General features: G+C 35.1%; 2 protein-coding genes across 4 annotated transcripts; one reads left to right on the forward strand and one right to left on the reverse strand.

Annotated features, from left to right (window-relative positions):
- Positions 1 to 693: 693 nt before the first annotated feature.
- On the forward strand, positions 694 to 1,422 carry LOC148867304 (histone H2AX). The gene is made up of 2 exons (XM_088979127.1): positions 694 to 979; positions 1,080 to 1,422. Exons 1-2 carry the CDS (start codon positions 782 to 784, stop codon positions 1,299 to 1,301), a joined length of 420 nt encoding a protein of 139 aa, XP_088835253.1. The 5' UTR covers positions 694 to 781; the 3' UTR covers positions 1,302 to 1,422.
- Positions 1,423 to 1,674: 252 nt separating this feature from the next.
- Positions 1,675 to 20,673, reverse strand: LOC148867305 (uncharacterized). 3 transcript variants are annotated; one of them, XM_088979125.1, is made up of 8 exons: positions 20,556 to 20,673; positions 13,073 to 13,449; positions 12,221 to 12,349; positions 11,629 to 11,706; positions 9,456 to 9,596; positions 5,508 to 5,534; positions 2,203 to 2,298; positions 1,675 to 2,125 (listed from the first exon to the last, which is right to left on the reverse strand). In XM_088979125.1, the coding sequence occupies exons 2-8, from the start codon at positions 13,388 to 13,390 to the stop codon at positions 1,925 to 1,927; spliced, it is 990 nt and encodes a 329-aa protein (XP_088835251.1). In that variant the 5' UTR covers positions 13,391 to 13,449; positions 20,556 to 20,673; the 3' UTR covers positions 1,675 to 1,924. The 3 variants fall into 3 exon arrangements, with proteins under 3 accessions (XP_088835251.1, XP_088835250.1, XP_088835252.1); XM_088979124.1 differs by lacking the exon at positions 20,556 to 20,673 and having other exon boundaries at positions 13,073 to 13,599; XM_088979126.1 differs by lacking the exons at positions 9,456 to 9,596; positions 20,556 to 20,673 and having other exon boundaries at positions 13,073 to 13,514.
- Positions 20,674 to 22,578: the final 1,905 nt, after the last annotated feature.

Here is a 22,578-nt window from a genome sequence, read left to right on the forward strand (position 1 = left end):
TTTATGGAAAAATGGTGTATTACTGCCAATGATGCAATGACGTAGCATCATTTTTGGCGTTGAATAGTATAAATCAATGTTAAAAATGTTGCTATTAGCACTAGTAACAAACCAAACTAGTGTTATTTTTTCAAAAAACAACCATGTGGCAGTAGTTGTTCCAAACAAAAAATAAGCACCAATTTCTCACTCGACATGCATAACAACGTTCTTCTCAAAATAACGATGTGATGTTACTAGCACCGATGCCAAAAACCTACTATGAAAGATGTTTCAATAAAATGCAAATTACAGGGTAGAGTAGATTTAAGTAAATGTGGTCTGGTAAATGTAAAAAGAATTCGGCCCAGAGGTTAATGAATAATGAAATGGGAGGCTTCAAAGGGAACACGAGTAGTCAGCAGAGGCAATCACGTGGATGTTTTCGTCGATGTAAAATAATATCGGGACACTTTCGTAATTTGATATTGTTCTTTCGTACTTTCCTTCCAGCTACACGAATTCCGTATCATCCCCAAAATTTCAAAACAAACAACCGCGAAAGTGACCAAAAATCGAATATTTTGCTTTTCTTCGCGCGACCCCAAAGTGCTTTGCCACGTTGGCGATCCGCGTGAAGCCGAATCGACCACTCAACAACGAGAACCTTCTACACAACGCACTATATAAACCTATGCCCCTTTCAAAACAAGTCTGAAAGAGTTTCTCGGTCGTTAGGGCTAGGGTGACGGTGACGGACGTAGTATCGTAAATCCATCGATCAGAACTGAATTCGAGAGAGATGAGTTCCTCAGCTTCAACAAAGGGCGGCAGGGGAAAGCCAAAGGCTTCCAAATCGGTTTCCAGGTCTCAGAAGGCCGGTCTGCAGTTCCCCGTGGGGAGGATCGCCAGGTTTCTCAAAGCCGGCAAGTATGCCGAGCGTGTCGGTGCCGGTGCTCCGGTCTATCTATCTGCCGTTCTGGAATACCTCGCCGCTGAGGTTTGTGATCATTTTGATTTGTCTCACATGTCTGGTATTTTATGTGTTTTGATTTCGATTCCGGAAACTTGATGTTCTGATGGTTCTGTGTTGTTTTCAGGTTCTTGAATTGGCTGGAAATGCTGCAAGGGACAACAAGAAGAATCGTATTGTGCCGAGGCACATACAGCTTGCGGTGAGGAATGACGAGGAATTGAGCAAGCTATTGGGATCCGTTACGATCGCCAACGGTGGGGTTTTGCCCAATATTCATCAGACTCTCTTGCCGAAGAAGATTGGGAAAGGGAAGGGCGAGATCGGATCTGCCTCACAGGAGTTCTAGATTCTTTTATGTCATTCTCGCCCCTTTGTTTTTGGATCCTGGATGTATATTATTTAGTTATTAGCCCTTTTTGTTACTATCCCTTTCTTCTAAATCAATCGAAAGTGCTTGTTTTTAGAAACAATCAGGCTAATTTCTATCAAATGTTATTTTTCTTTCAATATTATAAAAGTCGCAGATTTGACAACAGGCACCAATTTTTCTTCGTTAATATCCGGTAATATAACCGGCACAATTCTAGTAAGCACATCTGATGTAGTTGGGAATCAGAAGGATAGGGAAAGGAACCTCTGTTCTCGTTTTTAACTACCAATCCGTGAAATAGTTCCTGCCGTGGTAAATTTAATTCTCTGAAGGCGTTCTGAATGCAAAATGCGTGAAATAGTTCCTGCCGTGGCCTACATATCTATTAATCATTCAAATGTGGGTATTTCTGCAAAAAATTGACTGTGATGGAAGGCTTTTACATATCTATTAGTAGGGTTCGCGTGAATTATATGAACCATTAACTTTACATTGGGAAAGGTTGGAAGGCTTGTGGCGCAAGCGCAATGGCACGTTTGTGTCAACAAAATGCAGGAAACTGCCAACAATTATGGGTACCAGAAATCCTTACTTTGCCTCTAAATGCATCCTCCGTTTATAGAGTTTTCTATTGTATTGATGCAGAAGCCTACGGATTTTCCCAGCCCCATGGCTTCTGCAAGTTTTGATCTAGCTTCACGGTGACGAAGTAGAAGTATTACAGTGTTCAGTAGTGCCCATTTCACCTGAGAATCTGCTTCACTCTCTGTAAAGCCCAAGCATTTGAATATTCTGTTCAACTGTTCCACCATAAGAAAGCAGTTAGTAATGGTGTACCATAATAGAAGATTGTTTGTTATTGAAGACATTATCCAACCTTTTCAATGTCAGAGTAGCTTCCTTCAGAGAACCCAAACACAAGATATTCTGATACTAGACCTGCTAATGTTATGCAGGAGAATCTGTTCAAATTCTGCCAGAAAAACATAATCATCAATATAATTTAACATACACCAAGTACAGAACAATTTTTAAGAAGATCTGCAATAAAGAATGGGTAAATTATATCATAAGGCTGCTGAGAGTCTGAGACCATAAAATTTTTCCCTTCCTATGCCTTACGCATCTAACAACTCAACTAATTGATTCAACTGATCCACCTCTTATGGATCCCGAAAGCACCTCCAAGTAGGCCCCAAATTCCCCAAAGATCAACCGTCAAACATAAGTTCGATTACTTCTTGAGAGGGAGAGACCAGGGTTGAGGGCTGATGACATTGGAAACTGAACCCATAAAACCATCTTTACATCATTTGTAGATAAGTCTCTGATCTCTCTTGCCTGTACACAATGTGCCAACCACTCAATGTGAGTGGAAAAGAATATGGCACAAGGTGGTTCATGACTGCTATTCATGTACAATTTCCTTCTTCCTTGATTGAAATGTTAGATTTGTATTGATCAACAACAGTTAAAAGAATGGGATGCGGGCCAATATCATGTTGACGTTGGGATGTTCTAATTAGTAATTACCTTAAACTGTGTTGTAAGATTATTTCCCTTTGATGAGAAATAATACGCAAATAGATGCCATGGCATTTCAGAGTTAGTATAGGCATTCTTATCAACAAATCACTTTAGTTATAGTACTTAGATGTTTTGAATACACATTAAATGGAATATATTTCACTTAAATTTTGCTTAATATTTGCATGCATGGGTCAATAATCTAAGATTAGCTCTGTACTTAATCATGATGTCAATAGAACTTAGCAATCAATCTTCCAAAAAGGGGACTTATTTGGGCACATCCCTGTTTATATTTATGTTGAAAAACTTCATCAGGTATTTCTGTTTTTCAAAACATGTAGTTTTCATTAATGATTCGGAGCTTGTCATTGCATAAAAAATAGGATGTGCCAAATCACTCCTAAAAATTTTTTTTGCCAAAAAGAGAACAATTTTAGAATGTCCATCAACCATTCAGTAAAAAAATTTGGACAATTATTTGGAAATTGCACAGTAAGGCACTTCAATTGAGTGAAATCCATAGAAACATTTAAAAATGGAATGCCTAACAATGAGTCAGAAAATAGACACATCTGTTTGGAAATTGAACAATAACAGTAAGGCACTTAAAGTAACTGAAATCAATAGATGCGCATTCCTTCCAGGATTAGATTGTATGTGAAATTACCAGATTCTCTTTGAAGTAAATAACTGACTATTTGCACTCTATCATTCTTTCCAATAGTAGGAGTGCCAATCCTGTAGGTGTCATAAAAAATTTGGTTCTATATTGTAGGTGGAGTACCCAAGCTTGTATGCTGGTAAAGTTTGGGGGAGGGCTACCCCCTGTTGTGTAGCCCATTACCAAAAAGCATTAGCAAAATAAAAGAAAAAGTACCCAAGCTAATTGGTGTAAGGTGGTAAAAAGGCATGCAACTATTGCATGGTGAAGAGGATTACTTGTCATTGACCTTGAAGGTTAAACCATCAGAATAGAGAGACAAGACCTTTCAAGTTCTAATTAATTCCCTATTTGTTTGGGTTTTTCAATCTCTTAATTCCTTAGTCAATTTGTTGTCTAGCTGAGTGGTTGTGATTGGTTGATGTGGCAGAATATCCAAAGGCAGTACAAGCATCAAATTTCCAGCTTGTCTTAATGGTTCTTGGACAGAAAGTTAAGAGAACAAAGAAGAAAAAAGAAAGACAGAAGAGTGAAGGGTATAGTTGCACTGCCTAACTTACTTGGGGAATGGCATCTCACTAACCAAGCTAAGGGTGAGTCTCACCACCAACAAGATAATCTGTCAGATTACATTAAGTCATTAATCGTCGAGAAAAGTATGAATACTCCATTAAATTGGAAAAAAAAAAAGAAATACAATGCCTTGGAAGGGTAGATGGGTCTACCTTCTGGTGTAAAACTCTAACCTCTAAAGCAGGAAAAGCATCTAGAGATTTTTTTTTGAGTGAGCTACAAGAGTGGACTCTGAAAGCATGTCAGTGGGGCCACAGCTTTACACCTAGATAGGACCAATGGACTTGGATCAACAGGTCTGGTGCTTTTCTTAACATTAAAAGAAAATATTAGAATAAAGAGAGAAATTACAAGAGATGTGAGTACCAAGGGAACATGAGAAGTGTGTTGCAAAAAGTTCCTTCACTTCAAAGATATATTCTGCTTTGGGACCTTTTTTCTTGCTCTTTTTTTGGTTGAGTTACCTTTTCTTTTTCTTGCTGGGAAAGAGTTCATTTAGGTATATTTTGTACAGGGGTAGCACCTTTCAAGGGACGTGGATTTTCATGGCTGCCTCTTACTCAACATGTACAGTCTGTTTTGACAATTAACAAAATTTGACCTTACCAAAAAAGTAAATTAGTAGTCTGCTACTCTTTTCAATTTGTAGTGCACAGTTGCATACTAGTTAAATTTACAAGTTTATTTTGACAGGAAGAAGATATCAAGCAAGGAATGAATAAACAAAAGTATGCCAGGGAATGGAAGTTTATTACTTATTATGTATAGATTTTGCCTGCTTACCAACATCAGTCAATTGGCACTTTAGATGCTTTGTGAGAATGAGAATGACTATATACTATATACTAGAACAGTAGAACTTAGCCACAAAATTTTACTGCATTATCTAGCAACCACAACACACAGGTATGGACACTTAAAAAAGAGTAAAGAATAAGAAAGGAAAAGGAAGTTACTTCACCAAATTCTGTTCCACCTTTAAAGGATTCAAATATATATTTTTTATTGTTAAGAATTAATTTTATTGCATGATGAAAGGATGATAATACAAATACCCAACGCTTGGGAGGTAGGTAACTCAACTATATGCCAAACACAGCTGACGGCTAACCAAAAATAGCTTACTAACACCTCAGATTCCAAAACATGAAAAGCATCATGCTCTACAGAATAGAACAAGATAAGGTTATTTTCTTAACAGAAAGGTTGACATATGTTTGAATTCTAGTAATCTATGAAAGATTTGATTTCTTTAACTCAACTGTGTGCCTGTTCACATTAATTACTTAAAACTGCTAGATATCAATAATTTCAGGACCATAAGACTAGAAGAAACCCTAAAATGTTTCAAGTAAAAATTGTGCATGTAAAATAAGAAGATATTCTGTCAACTAATAAGAAAGAGCATATGACATTACCTTTGATGAAAAATTTCCTCTGTTCACCTGCAAAAAGAGGAAAGATATCAAAGTAAAATTCAATACCAACAACAATGCAATAATACTTGTTAACCAGCAACATACATCATCTTCCAAATTATAGCATGTACATAAACAGTAAGAAATGGATAAATCCTTCCTGCAAGGTTTGTGAACTTTGAGCTCATTGCCTGAAATGATAACTAACCTCACACTTCCAAGAATACGGATAATGATAAAATGATCAACGGTTTAGTTTGTCGACTAAATGTCTTTTCATCAAGTGAGGGTCCTGGATGGAATGGATTGGAGGAACAGAATTTGTACATCCAACCACACTCAGGTAGGGTAAACTCAAAGATGATTATCTGCCAGGCAAGGTAACTTCTTTTCAACCAAAACCAAAAACATACATGAATGTTAGGTTTTTCTAAATAAAATTACAGGAACTCCTTTATCTTCTTGGTTGGGTAGTGATGGATGATAAGTACTTCCTATGCTAGACCTACTTGTGTTGCCTTTACTACCCATTTCTGATACAAATCTATTTACTTGAAACAAAGTTTGCTTTCAGTTATCCTGGTATTACTATTAAGTATTAACTTTAATTGGGATAGAGTATGAAAGATATGACATCTAAACTGGCCTCCAAAGTAGTTTAGCGTGGAAAGACACTGTCAAGGGACTAGAGATGCTACTAACAGAAATTGCTCATAAAATACAAAACATCTGAAACTAGAGTACAAAATAAATACCACTATTGAGGCATGTAAAGGTTCAAAATATTGCAACATATCAGGGTGTATCAGGTGTATTGTATCGTTCTGGTAGTGCCTAATATGCTAAATAACAGGTAATTTGGGATAAACCCACTTTCAGGGAGTAGCCAGGCCTAACACCGACCCCCTATAAATTTTTGAAAAAAAAGAGGGTTGTGCCTTTGAACATCCAATATGCAAGTTTGTGCATACCGGGTATCTTGTTACTTTGAACCTTGAGGTATGCATAAATATAAATTGAGAAAGAAAAAAAGCCCGATATGCAAGTGTGGCTAACTTTTTGTCAGAGGCAATCCATGTTAGAAGGAAAAGAAAACTCACTTTGGCATATGCATTTCCATAATTGACCTTTTAATCTGCATATAGGAACTTTCCAATGTTAATCTGCATATAGGAACAATAATAGCAGGGGCCATTGCTAGGTGTAATGGTAAAATATAGGGCCAACAAGTGTGAGAATGTATGTTTGAAACAGCTGTAGCGCCAAAATTGAAGCAAGGTTCAAAAGATCACAATGTATCAGGGTGCATTGGGCTTATTGTATCATTCCAGTAGTGCCCTGATATGCTAAATAACAGGTATTTTGAGTCACCCACTTTCAGGGGGTAGCCTGGCCTAAGACCGACCCCCTGCAAAATTTTGAAAAAAAAAAACCGAAAAAAAGAGGAGTGTGCATTGGAAACACCTGATATGCAAGTTTGTGTGTATTGGGTGTCTTGATACTTTGAACCTTGAACAGGGGAACATAAAATAGGGACTCACTCCAGAGGACTCAGAACTCTGTAAAATTCAAACTGCCCATACTAGAATTATCACAAGGGTAGGGTTTACCTAAGTACTACTTTCCAGTCTCCTTCGACTTCCATACCTTTTCTTTCTTGAAAGGTAAGTAAAATGATTGTATTAATGAAGAAAGGGGAAATCCCCACTAATTACGAGGCAAGTCCCTTTGAAATAAACGAGCTCTCAGTATACACTATGCACACCATCTACAGTCAAGAAGAATGACTGGCATAACCTACCAAGCAATAATTTGACCCCACTGATCACAAAAAACTGGAAATGATAGACCAATGAAATTCTTCTTAAGGCATGACTAATTAATTAGGAGCCTCTCCACTCTGCCTACTATTGATTCCACTTGAGATGCTGTGCCCCTAAAAATCTGATTGTTTCCTTCTCCCGACAAAACCCAACAAATATCCATAGGGGCAGAACATCACAATGGCTGCTTTTTATTGTTGAAGCTACAGGCCATGCAAAAAACATACCACAGATGTCATTATGGGGCACCCATGACTTACCAAAAAGTCTGACGACGTGGACCCATACAGAACAAATATGGATAATGTAGTTGCAGATGGTTAACAGATTCCCAATCACCTTTGCATAAAGAGCAACAACTCACCAAAACCATCCCTCTGGCCATAAGGTTATCAATGGTTTGGTTTTTGTTCAAGATAGCAGCCCAATTGAAAACAACAACAACAACAACTTTGGATGGGGCACCTGATCTCCAGATCCACTTTCATGGCACTTCATTTGAGTTATGGACTGATGTTAATAAAAATCCAAAACTCTGTTTTTCTTTGATTTTTGAGAAAAATCTCTGAGTTCACTTCCTAGGCACCAGAAAATCAAATCAGTCTCGAAAAATCATTTTCCAAATAACATTGGTCAATCTTCTCAAATCAAAATCTCATACAGTCTACTGATCCTAGATCTGCATGGGTTTCACCAACTGACCAAAGGAACTACTCAAGGTACAAATATATAAATTTGCCTTGAATCAAATGGAAAAAAGACACAAAAGATTATAATATGTGTAGCTATAACTAAATGAGAAATTGAGAAGAAGCAAGAGAGGAAAGGAAGAAAGAAAAGAGAGAGAATAATTGGGAAAAGAGCAATCTTGGGTTACATGTGTAACATGTAAAACACTTTCCTATTTGTATATGGAGTATAACATGGTAGAAATAGACAAATATGCCCCTAACTAACAACAGGATATAGAGGAAAAGAATATAATACACAAAAGGACTATTAACTACACCAAGTATAAACATGTCAACACTTGGGATCCAAGAAAATGTGATGTTCAACCTTGGAGCTCAAGATTTAGCCTCTCTAGGCTCATATGAAAGCCTCCAAGGGCCCCTAAGATCATCACATATCCATCTAGTGAAATTATACGGACCTGCTTCTATTTCAACATCATGGCCAAGGTAATGAATGAGCCTAGGTCCGTTGTGACAATGTTGATGCTTCTGTTCATATAGAGTCTCTCTCCCCCCACAAAATCAAAGAACACTATTGTACCTTACTAGGCAGAGAATGGGTAAGGAGGGAGAGCCATACTGAGGCTTCTCTTGAGACTTATTCCAAGGAGCCAATTGTATTGGGATGAGAGAGTGAGCATGCTCAATTCTCTTGTTCTATTATTTTTGGAGCCTTATGTACACTATTTTTTGCTTTGATGAAGTTTCTAATTCATATTAGAAACTTCTGAAAGGTTATATCAATATGTATATTTGAAAGATTATGATCAAAAGTATTTCATTAACTAACTGGGGACAATTACAAAATAGAATAGAGATGTACTAGATGGACATCAAAAGAATAAAAATGAGTCCATCACAAAGATGTACAAGCACACCACCACACAAGCTTTCTAGTGTAATGACATCTCACTTAACATTATACCCCAGTTCATTCCCAATCTTATTAAGTTGTCTGCCACATGATTTAGCTCCTTTGGGATCCATATCAAAATGATAGGGCAGGAAGTGGAATAGAAATTCCATCATCCTCTTCCAACAAATTTACTCCATTTGATTTGCATTAGAAGAGTTTCCTACCATAAAGAGACAAGTTTCTTTGTTGAGTGAAACAGAAAAAGAAAAACGTTTTCTTTTTCAGATCTGTACTATATAATGCCATTACTAGCCACTAGAGTATTTTAATAGCACCGTATCATATATAATGCTTACAGTAGGAAAAGTGTCATAATCTAAATGTCCCTTCATCTTTTTAGTTTTTGCTTTTTACCCTTTTATCTTTACTTGGAAATGTGCATAGCATATCCCTTACAGTAGAGATGACATAATAGCATAGATTTATTAATAGAAAGAGAAAACTTAGATATGAAACCTAAAAAAAATCAACTCACTTCTTTAAGAAACTCAAAACCTACAAACTCTACTTTTCCCACTATGAATTTGTCCTTCCAGAAGGCTTCTATACTTGGTACCGCATATCCTCTTGGAAGAATCCCAAGCAAGTAGGCAATTAGAAAATGACCAGCTTCATGCTGCACAACCATATCCAGATAGTTTACAATTTTACATCAATCACATGATGAAGGTATCTCATACCATATGACTATTGAATGCAAAAGAAGACTAGTTGTGGTGCAAGGAAATACATATACATGTTTAATGAACTAAACGTCACATTGCAAATATATTAGGTCAATTCATAGGATAACCACAAAATCCTAGCCTGGCCAAGGATCACTAAATACCATTCAGCAGTGAAGTAGAGGGCATGATGGACATACAAAAAACCGAATGTAGAAGTGGTGCTCAACAGCACAAACCATCTAAAAGGAACTTGGATCAAAAACTATCTTGAGAACAGTGAATTGCAACACGTCAAAATGGAAATAATTGAAGTACATGGCTTACATGATCCTTAGTTATCTTCAAGAACTATCTTGAGACAGGTTTTATTTGCCTTGTGTTGGCCTTTGCGGCATACTAAGATACATAGGCATGCTATTCTAGAGAAATACAATCTGCTACCTTTTTAACCTGGAACAGTCTAGGACTCTAGGGTCCTGAATTGGACTCTTTTCTTAATTAATAAAACAACTACCTCCTGCTAGTGTTGTTAGAAAAGATTTATGTTGGTAAAAAGAAAGGTTTGAGCAAATCCAAGGAGAGAGGAGAGGTTGACATATGATGCCTGATGCTAGTGTTGGTATGGAGTGGACAATCAAGATAGAATGAGATCAGCTGGAATCAGAGGGGAGGTTGGTAAAAAAGGGTGAAGGGTTGATTGTAAACAAAATCTTTAAAAAGAATGTAGTTTTGTAGTTAGAAAGGATTAGTGAGAAATCCAAGGATCAGAAGGTTCATATAAGAAGCCTAATGCAGTTAGACGCTTTGGAATACAGAAATTCAACTGGATGGTTTAGGTGTCAAAAGTTTTTGACAGCTTAAAGGGATGGGGATTTATTTGAGATCAAACCTATAAAGAAATTTAATAAAACAAATAGTTGTAATAGGAGAAGTAAATAAACCCCTGCTTTACACACTAGAGAAAAGGAGTAATTGCAAAGGTGCAGGGCTTTGTATTGTGTGGAATGAGATGATCATTTTTGATAGGGTTGTGTCAGTTTTTTGGGAGAGGCTGTGATTGTTGGGTTGGGTGGTGCAGGAAGACTCTATTGTGAGTTGTAGGTTTGAGCTTAAATTCAGTAGTTTTATTATCTAAAGTAATAGTGTCTGTCAAACAGACAATGAATATTGAGCAAAAAAATGGAGAAAAAGGACAATGGTCATGAATAACACTGGTCATCTCCCAAGTTCCAATAAGTATGAATTATGAAAGTGGTGTTAACAGTCATGTCACAAGAAGAGCAAGGTGATAGAGCATTCTTAATTAAGGGAAACAGCAGCAGAGAATTAGCCTTAAAGCTGATATATTTCCTTATGAAACAGAGGAGAAAATAACTAAAACGAGGCATGTTTACTCAAGCATTTGGAAAACTACGACTTTATAATCTATCTAGCAACATGATTTATAGTAAACGAGGCATGTTTACTATCACTGTGCTCAATTTGTTTTATGTAACGCTGTATGACATCGGGTCAACCAAATTGCAAGATTTTTTACCAGATAAATTTGATTACAGAGGCAATACAAGTATGGGGTTTTAACCAAGAAATTTATTATTCAAATCAAGAACTGTGATGTATAAAAGATTCTCTTATAATAAAATGAATTAAAAAAGCTCATTATTGCATTGAGCTATACACTTTATGCCAAAAAGCAACCCATTGTAAATAAGTAATAAGAAATTGGCACAGAAGGGGGTACCTAAACACTCCCCCCACTGACCACCCACAAACAGATCTTAGCTCCATTTTGAAAAACCGGCAACATAGCTTGGCCAAATTTCTTGATAAACATGTAAGTATGTAACTGTTCAATATACTATGACAGTAGAAGTTTCATATGGGTCACAATATCATTCGTCCTGTGCAAAAGTTCAATTTTAGGAAAAAAATTGTGTGCGGAAAGAATGATAAGGTTGACAAAAGAAAGGCATGTCTTACTTGCATGCACATTAGATGTTTTTCTTCACAAAGAGAATCTGTGTCAAGTATTGAACTCTCCAGTTCATTAAAAGAGATCTGCACCACAACAAATTTAATGAGTTGTCTAGAATTTGTTGAATTTACCAAACCATCATGAAAAACTTGAAATGGGTAAACCAATCCCCAGGAGGACCTGCAATTGGGCAGGGCAGTAACAGTAGTCTGGGACTGGCTATCAACCATGAAAGCAAAAACATCCACAACTTATAAGCAATAAACGATGAAAGATCTATTTGATATAAGGCTTTGTGTTTATGTATCATCTATCAAGTACCAGTATAGGGGGTATTCAGTTATTTGAGCATATTTATAGAATATTCTGAGTAGGTTGACATGTATTGTTTAATTGTCTCTCTTTTATCCTTGATTCTTCCTTCTTCCCTTTCTTTTCTTATTCTGCTAATGCCTAATGCTAATCTAACATGATGTCAGAGCCAGGTTGATCTAATTGATTTGACATTTTGACCTATTCCTTCCATCCACTTTCAATTTCTCTATCCACTTAGTCATTTAGTATAAAGTAGAGAAATTCTATGTAAGAAAAACTCACTGACTCGAGTGTGGCAATTTTAAGACTTCTGTCCACTAACTCCAGTAATGGATCCACCAGTGGCAGTAAAGGTAATATATCCGGTCGAATCAGCTTCAATTCATCTAATGTATTAACACTTCGAGGTACCTGAATAGAACATGGTCATATTAATACAGGTTGAAAGATGAAAAATTTCACGATCTCTCTTGCGGAAAAATGAAACAAAAGATACAGTGCTAAAGAGTGCGATGGCAAAGCAGGATTGGTATGGGCCAACTCAGTTGGACTGAGACCAAGTTTAGTTTTGAGTGGAGTAACATGGCAATACACTACAATAAATACGTCTAAAAGAAAGAAGGAAGAGCACTGAAAAACTGTAAGAAAATAATCAAACCAATAAAAAAAAAAGTTTTGGAAGACTATGGATACTAGCCAAACTCACCATGTATATTCAAGACAAATGGATTTAGTGTTAGTGATGGATTTCTAATTCTAACTGATAAACAATAATAATCCTTGCAGCATGAAATCCTTATTAATTCTTTCAATCAAGAATTAGTAAAGTTCCCTAACTCTTCCCCATAAACAGTTTTATCTCGCAAATATTCGAGATGAATCATCTTTCTTGAAAACCCTGTGGCTGTTTGAATAATCTGAATCCCAGTTATTGGGTGTTTGTCTGCCACAATTATGCAATTCTTATTTTTGTTGATACATGGACCAGAGAAATTTTCGTATTGCCTAGGAAATAGATGCCTGCTTTACAGAAGTTCTGGTTGTACTTGCAGAAACTATAGTCTATAGAATTGTCTGCAAATTAACGAGAACCTTAGGAAATCGCATCAGAAACAAGAGTGAATAGTTCAAAACCTGCAGCTTTGCAGCTCCAAAACCATAGAGACCCCCAGGCTTCTCCTGCAACTGCTTAACGATTGAAAGCGCAGTCTTGAAATTTCCCCTCGACAGCTCCCTATCAACTCTTTGGAGACCATGACGACGCAAGGAGAGTTGTTCCTTGCGTCCAGTCAAAACTATCATGTTTCTAGTCATTTGAAATTCTGGGCGATGGCGAGAAGACATTCCAATTCCATTGGGACGTACTGTAAAGACAATGCTGTTGGTGTTGGGAAAGAAGTCTTCATTAACCGCACGGGCGGCCATCCACCGAACCTGATGACAGAGCACCATTCAATTATCCAAGCAGCTTCCTACATGGATTGCACTTCAATCGCCCAAATTTTCTTCTTCTGCTTCAGTCACACTAATACAAGGTCAGGTGTATTACTGTGTAATTTATCTTTCTTGATTGGACAAGAAAAGTTTTCATCTTTTTTGATAAAATATATGATGTCGGAATACCGTAAAGGTTTTCATCATTCACAACCCAGTGATTTTGCGTTTATTGATATTATTTTTAAAAAGTTAAATTATTTTTGAAAATTTTTTAAAAATATTACTTTTATGCTATTACTCCTTTTTTTTTTAAGTTATAAGGCGAATTGTCTGGTAAAATACAAAAACTTTCCTGAAGTTTCTGATAATTATAAAAACCTCTCCCATAGTTTTATTTTAACAAATACCTCCCCTGAAATTTTAACAAACTCAATAAAAACTTCACTCTTGTCACTTTTATGCTATTACTCTTGATGCACCAGTTCTTTTCCAAATATCCATTCTACCTTTTTATAAATTATTTTGCATACAAAATTACTGAGATAATCCCATTTTAACTCAACAAAAAAATATATTTCAGTAATTTTGTATGTAAAATTACTGAAATGATTGTTAAAAGAGGTTTTTGTTGAGTTAAAATGGGGTTATTTCAGTAATTTTGTATGTAAAATAATTTATTAAAGGGTAGAATGGGTATTTGAAAAAAAACTGGTGCATCAATCTAATGTTTTCTGTCCGAACAGTGGTGGAAGGAAGGTTTTTATTGAGTTTCTCAAAAGTTCAGGGGAAATATTTGTTAAAATGAAACTATAGAGGAGGTTTTATGATTGTTAGAAACTTTAGGGGAGGTTTTATGATTTTACCCTTTTTTTATGAGAATAAAAGGCGAATTGATGAGGTGCTCAAAGAAGTGAATCTGAATAACCTCCCAACAAAATTCATCCCAACAACATACAAACATGATATCACTTGCATGACGGGTCCTACTTTTATGGTGGGCTCCAGTCTCATAGTGAAATGTGTGGTGTTAGATCAAATTGGTAGGGGTTGGAACATGTTTTGTTGGCAGATCAAAGAAATATACAATTCTCCATGAAATACAGAATTGTAGACCTAAGTGTACAGCCAACAATTTTGTGTGCAAGGAATTTTGATAAAAAAATCACATGGTTAGTTACATAATAATTTTCATGTATCACAGTTTGCAATAAATGCCCCCTTGAACTTTTACTTTGCAATACATTTTCGCCATAAAAAATCAATGATGAATACCTCTTGAATTTTCGCTTCGCAATAAATGTACTTCATTAGATTTCTATTGGTTAATTTCAAAAAAGATTATCGTTCAACTGTTTATTTTTTTTTTAAATCCCCATATTATTGTTTTATTATTTATTTGAACAATTTATGATTTATTTTAATTATAATTTTAAAATCTTCTCCATTGCTCTGATAGATCATTGCAGATTTAAAGCTAGATTTAATATTCATATGAAATGGTAGAGGATTCTTTTTGATAGATATAGATTTGAAGTTTTGTTTGGTTTTTCTTGATTTATTAGAGAAAGGAGTGAGTAATTTTTGTATTTTAAGATAAAGAGAAGCATTCGTGTTAGTGAAATGAAACAAGAATTTAAAAAAAACTTGTTTTTCTATGCCAATGAAATGCTTTCTGTCATTTTAGTTAAAATTGAGGTATTTTTAGATCAATTAGGCCTTAAGAGAAAAGGGCAAGGAAAAGAAAATAAGAAAAATTTAGGTGGATATTTTGGTAATTTAACACATTTCAGAGTATGACTTAACAAATAGGGGTATTTGCTGCTAAGTGAAAGTTTAGAGGGTCTTTGTTGCAAATGAAAGTTTAAGGGGGTAATTGTCATTGGCCTCATGGTACAGGGGGTCTTTTTAATTTACCCTTTCAAATATAACTTTTCTTATTAAGAATGTGTCTATCCATTCTCATAAAAAGTGAGTAATTAATTAAAGTCTTAGTAACATTACAGGATAAGTAGTGAATATTATATAAAATAATATTATTAAAAAGATAAAAAATGATATATAGGTATAGTTGCCTCGTATTTAGTACGGAGTCATTCTCTACTTTCATAGGATGATAAATTTTGAAGCTTTATTAGGGATTCTACTATGATACCATATGAATGTGATATTCGAAAAGAAAATAACCAATCAACCAGTATCACAAAAGTGGTAGCCAATCAGGTGGCATTCATCAAGATTCACAATGTATAGAATTTAAGCATCTCTGTTATTATTAAGTTTCATGCAAGGCCTTGATTTTAACATGTTAATGCAAATTAAAGTATATGGACCGGGGTCTACTTGGAATGTTTGCAATTCCGATTTCATCCTTACAAAACTGTCCTCACAACCCCTTGCAACAATGCATTAGAAATATCTCCCAATGAATAAAAATATACAAAAAGGTTACAAGGATGGCTTTATGAGGACAAAATCTGAATCCAAATGTTTGGGCCAGAAAGTAAAGGAAAGACAAGGAAACAAATACAATGGTGTAAAGGTTTCCCTACCTTTCCCTTTCTTTCCCTACATTTTCTTTCAAACCAAACATAGCCTTAATTCCTCAAATGTATGTGAAATTCCTCAAGACTTTGCAAACCTCTTACTTTGTCAATAAATGGATAATTAAAAGCCTGCTCATTCATTATCTGTATGTTTTCTAATTTTTATCACATTGTCCATATGTTAAGAATCTAAAGTGTAGTATGCAAAAGGAAAAAATCCCGATTAGTATCCTGTACATTGGACATAGTGTCATTTTGGTCCCCAAACTTTAAAATGCAATAATTCAGTACCTAAACTTTTAAAACGCGACAATCCAGTACCTACCGTTAAGTACCTGCTAACTGGTCATTAAGTGGCATTTGAAAAATGCACAACTGTCCTTTAAGTGTTATTTAATTTTCTTTATCAGCCATCTAAACATTGACAATGTGACCCTAACTTTCTTGAATGGAAAAGGCAAGGATTTGACATTGTTAATTTTTTTGTCAATGTTTGGATGGTTGGTAAAAAAAATTAGATGACACTTGAAGAGCATTTATGTCTTTTTCAAATGTCACGTAATGGCTGGTTAACAGCTAGTTAACGATAGGCACTAGATTGTTATATTTTGAAAGTTTAAGTACTAAATTGTTGCTTTTAAAAGTTCAAGTACTAAATTGTCATTTTAAAATTTGAAGACTAAAATGGCATTAGGCCCAAAGTACAATATACAAAATGAAGTACAATTAGGCTAAATTTGGTAAGACTTGCACATACAAATATGCACACTACAAAGTCTTGTATATAGTATTTACAAATCTTATATTTGCACGTCATAATCTTAACCATCCAAACACTTCCGCTAATATTTCATCTAATATGGCCATCCAAATTATGCATTCAACCATCCCAAATATCTAGACCATCAACATGGTCTCTTAAGATTGGGTGAATTAATCTCAACCATTCAAGTAATGTACACATATTTCAATTAATCTTAACCATAAAAGTAATGCGAGAAAATATCTAAAATTTAATGCTCTTGAGGTTTGGACCATAAAATATGCCTCATAAAATTAGGTAATGAATCCCAACCATCTAAACGGTGCATCAAAATATCATCAAATATAACATGTCTAAATAATGTACCAAGATTTTCATTTAATCTCAACCATACAAGTAGCGCATGGTACTCTCTTAAAAGCCTAGGCTATGTGAAGTATTTTATGAAGTAAAACCTAAGACCTTGGCCCTAAAAGACCTCTCAAAATTAATTAATAATATCGATCATCCAAATAGTGTATCGAATTTCATCTAATCTTAACCATTTAATTATTGTACCAAGCTTTCATTTAATCCGGTCCATCCAAACGATGTACCAAATCAAATCAATCCAAACATCCAGGATATAAAAGTGGCTTCTCAACCATTTTCTCAGAAGGTTAAACCTTGAGGTGGGAAGGATAAGCCTTGAGGTATAGGCATACACATTTTTCCTCAATGTGAGGGCTAAAGCCTCAAATATCAATGATAAAATGTAGAAAATATATATTTTATGCATTTCTAAAATTCAAAATATATGAAAATATCACTTCAACAATTATGGGCCAAATAAAAAGGATTAAAAATGAAAAATCAAGTGAAGTTCTTTTGCATAAATTAAATCAATTAAGTTTTTTTTTTCTTCAAAGCTTTTGGATGGCTATAAATCTAATGTCAATTATATCAATGATTCTTATTGATTAAAAGCTATGACTTATTACTTATAGTCTTCTATTTATGGATAGCTTGGTATATCATATGTTATTTTTATCATTTTGTTATCATCATCCATGCCTTATCCCAACTATATGGGATCTACAAGAAAAGTCTGGTACATTATATCCTTTTAGCCTTTTAAAGTATTGTTCTTAATATTAGTGAATTAATCTTGACCATCCAAGTAATAAATATACCAACACTTAAGCAAATAAAGGTTGTCCAAAAATTGTACCAAATCAACACATTCCACGATTAAAGGTTGTCCAAAAAACCGTTTAATTTCAAAATGCATGTAACAAGAGTTAGACCCTATGCTTGTTATTTTTCGTATTACTTAATTAATATTAGTCAACATCATTATCCATCTTAATTAATGACTCTCTATTGTATATATTATTTTATTGCACATGTATTTTAAAGAAAATATAAACTAAGAAACAAGAAGTTCGGAATCCTAGCCATTTGCTTTAAAAATTAAGAAACTTGTCATATATCAATCATATTTTATTATGTTAAAATTTGTAAGATATATTATATTGTATTTATATGATCCCATATTATATATACAAATATGCCATGTCATCATGGTTCAATCCCAGTTGAACCTATTACACCTTGGTCAGTAGGTCGCTGGCCAATTGAACAATTCTTGGGGAAATAATGAGTTAGAGCTGAAGCAGAATGAATACCCTGACTAGTTTTGGGGCTGAACGGCTTGAGATTAATGGAATAAGGTCAATATGCGGCAGACATACACTTGTATTAGATGGCAGATATTAAAACTGTGTTTGATTTGAAGGAAAAGGTAGGAAAAAGGTAAGAAAACATATATAAACTGGCTCTTATTTTCAGTTCCAAAACAATTCAAAACCATTTGGTTTAAAAACAAACTGGCTCTTAAAACATAGAAAGCTTGTTATTGGTTGTATATCTATTTATTTTGTTTACAAAAGTGATAAAAAAAAAAGAGTCCAGATTAGTACAACGTGATGATTGTGTTAGGGGAGATCAAATCAGCCCCCACAGCGTCCCTCGCCACATCCCAGTCGTGTATTGGGAACACCTCCCAATGATAATGATAATACAAGAAATGATGAGGCATCATTGGGAGATGTTCCCAATGATGATAGTACAAGAAATGTGCTCTGGGATGTTGTGGGACACCTCCTTGCGAAATTGTGTTAGGGGCATTGTAATTAACTAATAATAAAACCTCACATTAGCCATAAATTGTATATTGCCCTACATCTAATCAATTTATCACTTTGCATGTATGATTGGTGTGGAGTGCTATTAGAGGTGTAAAATGGGTTGTGTCGTGCCAGCACACATGATTTTATGGGCCACTTGTGCCAACATGCAGGCCCAAAGCCCTTTAAAGGTCAGCTTAAGTGGGGCCAGGCCGTGAGAAGCATATTTAAAAAATGAAAAAATAAAAAAAAATTAAAATAAATTAACAAAATAGACAATAAATTGAAAAAAAAAATCTTCAAACTTTGTTCTATATGAATTTTGATACATAAACTATATATGAAATAATAAAATGAAATTAAAAGAATTACAATACAATTAGAATAAAATAGTATATATGAATCGTATCAGACCACGGGACTTGAATTCTGATTTAAATGATATATTATATTTGCATCTAGTAATTTGATATTGTGTTTCATCATCATATAACGTCTCTACTTCAAATTTTGTGTTTGTTTTATTTGATAGTCTGGAAAATAAATTAAAACAAAAATTGTCTTTGCTTCATATATCAGAAACATAGTTTAAAAACATGATTTATTTATTCCCATCGTGGCAATTTCAAAGCCAAATATAATTGATTCCAAATTAATCTCTAAGACTGTTTGGTTTGATGAATAGAAAAGAAGTAGAAGGTTAAGAAAAATGTTATTAAAGAATTTTTTTAAAATTTGTTAAGAACCTTTCTTCAGCATTCTATTATTTTCTATCAAACCAAACATAGACTAAGTTTGAAATCACATCTTACTGTAATATGGTAGCAGCAAATGTGAATCCCCTCATTTTATGCCTTCCACCGTCTTTCTTCATGGATTTTTCCAAAAACATACAAAACAACAATCTTCAATCTCAACAGCCAAAGTTAACCCGGATAGAAATGCTTTTTGGAAGATAGATCTTAGAAGAAACGAAAATAGGAAACTAGTTGACGATTTAATTGTTTTTTGCTTTTCAAAAGCACTTTTTATTATTAAAAAATTGTTATGTGATCTGACAGTAAGATCTAAGGTAAAGAAGACGTTTTTTAATTTCTAACTTTTTGATCCAATTATATACTGAAAATAACTTACAATTAATCAATCCAAGTCACAAAAGAAGTAACCAAAAATTCACAGAGACTATGATTAATCAAAGTCCATGTCTTTTGTGCGTCACACATGAGTCCTGATCTCCTGCCCACAATTATCATAAATTTTCCCTTTTAAAACATTCTTTCTCAGTCTCCAAGAAAGCACTTTATAAGGAAAACCGAACAAAGCTCCAAAGCTTTTCCAAAGATATAGGAACTGAGGGCGCTATTACACCAATCCGATCTAGATCTACCACCCACAATAACCCATCAAAATGAGCAAGGTTTCTTCAACTAATCCGAATTCGGGGGAATTCCAAGGGATCAAATTCCCGTGTTCTTTGAAATCAAAGCCAGATCAATTGAAAGTCCAGTTCCCTTCTTTTTCCATTTGGCATCAAAATTATATTTTCAGCGCTCTACTTGATCAGAAATATAGAATAACTTGGCATGGAAACATAATTTTGATCAGACAGAGGAACAATCAAGCGCATGTCGACAGAAAACAAAAAAAAAAAAAAGAAAAAACATAAAAAATTGGAGAAAAAGAGAAGGGATCAGGACCAGAATTACCTTATTTGATGAGGGAGCGGAGATTTTCTGATTTGCATATATAATTCATACCATAACTTTCCCAGATCTTGAGAAGATGATGAAGATGAAATGGAGGATGGAAGGCGAGGAAGGAGAAATTTATCAACTTTTGACTTTTCTTCTCCTAATACTACATTCACAAATATTAGATATAAATAAAATTTCAAGAATGAAATCAAACGGATAGAAACAGAGACACGATCTATATTCGATAGACGAAGAACTGCTCAGAGAAAAATGATGGACCCTTTTCCTCAGCTCAGGTTGTCCTTTCGCGCGCGATCCCTCGTGCTTTTCCACTATACCAAAAAATAAAAAGAGGAAAGAGGCGGGGAAAAATCGGCTTGAAGACCCGACCCGAACTGTTTTTACGGGTTCGGACCTAAAACCAATAAACACAGAGATTTATGAGAATAGATCATGATTCCGAATTGAAGGAATTTTGGATTCTGATTCCAATTTGATTCAGACTGCATACCGAATGGAACCTAATTTATCAGAAGTTCAAATTAATAAGCTTACATACAGAAAGAAGAAAACAAGACAAGAATTATCTTAGATTATATATGATAAACACCAATTTATCACGACCATTGCAGCTTCTGTTTCGAACTTCCCGTCAAAGACCTGAAAGGGGAGAGCAGGAGATGTGTGATATATATGAAGTTCCCTTGAAACAGGGGATCATGCATGTTCTAAATTCTAGTAAACAACGAGTAAATTACCTTGATCAGATAGATTGGTAGGAATGCAACAAGTGATATCGTAGGCGCACAGCAAGAGCAGAAGAGCGAAGAAGATCCAAAAGACAACTATCTGGAGTGTTGTACACCAGCTGTAGATTAACTCCATCAAGATGATCGCTACAGAAAGCAAAGCTATAGCCTTCCCGATACTAATTATTATTGTAGCAGGAACCCCGTTGTCGTGCTTGTGTACCCACAGTATAAATAAGCAAGTGAAATGAGCAATCATCAACACCCAGATAAGCCTTCCCGGCATTGTTTCCGACTTGGCGAAGTAAAGTCCAACTATCGTGAGTATGTGCGGGAAAATTGTTTTGGCGATGTCAAATGCATCGCCAGTGTTCTCACGTTGTGCGGTTATTCCCTTCTTCACTTGATCCAACCACCGGCACCGAGGTAGCCAGTCTCGACAATAAGCGAGCGTCTTCTCTAACACCATTCTCTTCTGTATTTATATACATGTTCAAGCCCGTCCGAGGGTCGGGCCGGTCCGAGCCAGTTCGTCGGGCCACCCGGCCCATGAATAGGTCTAATACTGTGCGATCAAAGCCTCTTTCCACACGACGTTGGTGTCATACATTCTAATATAAATATAATTCGAATTGACTAATCCGGTATATTTTCCACATTCACAGGAGTGCATCTATGTTTCTGCTTCACGAATATGATATTTTCTGGGCATTTCTAATAATATCAAGTGTTATTCCTATTTTCATCAGTCAGAAGAGCGGCGCAACTCCATGAGCGCTGACGCGCGAAAGCCGTTGCGCTAACTAAAGCCAACGAGATGATGAAAAACTACTGCTAAAGCTAGCGCGCGCATCCAGCAAACCCGGAGTTCATTCTCCGGGGAACTCCGTTTAAATCATTCCGGTGGATTCCTTCCAATCTCCTTATTTGAGAATTTCATAAAAAAAATGAATATAAATGAAATATTTATTTTATTAATAGAATAGAGATAGATTTAGATAATTTTTAGATAATTTGGATAATATAATATTAATTAATATAAATATAAATATATAATTTAATTAATATAAATAGAAGTAGTAATGGTTGAATCAACTGAGTATTCAACTTTCTTAGAATCCCGTACAGGGAACTGAATTTTAGATGTATACATAGGGAAAGCCGCCCTATGTATAGTGTGTTATTTCACACTATACATAGGGCGGCATTCTACTTCTATTTAGGGTTCCTCGTACAGAATGGGTCCTACTTAAAACTAATTTATATTTCCAGTGGAACCGGATATG

This window comes from Nelumbo lutea, chromosome 3 (assembly GCF_056320005.1).
Source record: "Nelumbo lutea isolate HS-2025 chromosome 3, American lotus-T2T, whole genome shotgun sequence".
NCBI lineage: Eukaryota > Viridiplantae > Streptophyta > Magnoliopsida > Proteales > Nelumbonaceae > Nelumbo > Nelumbo lutea.

Coding starts and splice junctions, on each gene's coding strand:
- LOC148867304 (XM_088979127.1), top strand. CDS start 782: ATGAGTTCCTCAGCTTCAACAAAGGGCGGCAGGGGAAAGCCAAAGGCT. Junction 980..1,079: donor TGGAATACCTCGCCGCTGAG/GTTTGTGATCAT, acceptor TGTTGTTTTCAG/GTTCTTGAATTGGCTGGAAA.
- LOC148867305 (XM_088979125.1), bottom strand. CDS start 13,390: ATGGTGCTCTGTCATCAGGTTCGGTGGATGGCCGCCCGTGCGGTTAAT. Junction 5,535..9,455: donor GTTTTGAGTTTCTTAAAGAA/GTGAGTTGATTT, acceptor CTCTTTTTGCAG/GTGAACAGAGGAAATTTTTC. Junction 2,299..5,507: donor GAGGAAATTTTTCATCAAAG/GTAATGTCATAT, acceptor TTTTTCTGGCAG/AATTTGAACAGATTCTCCTG.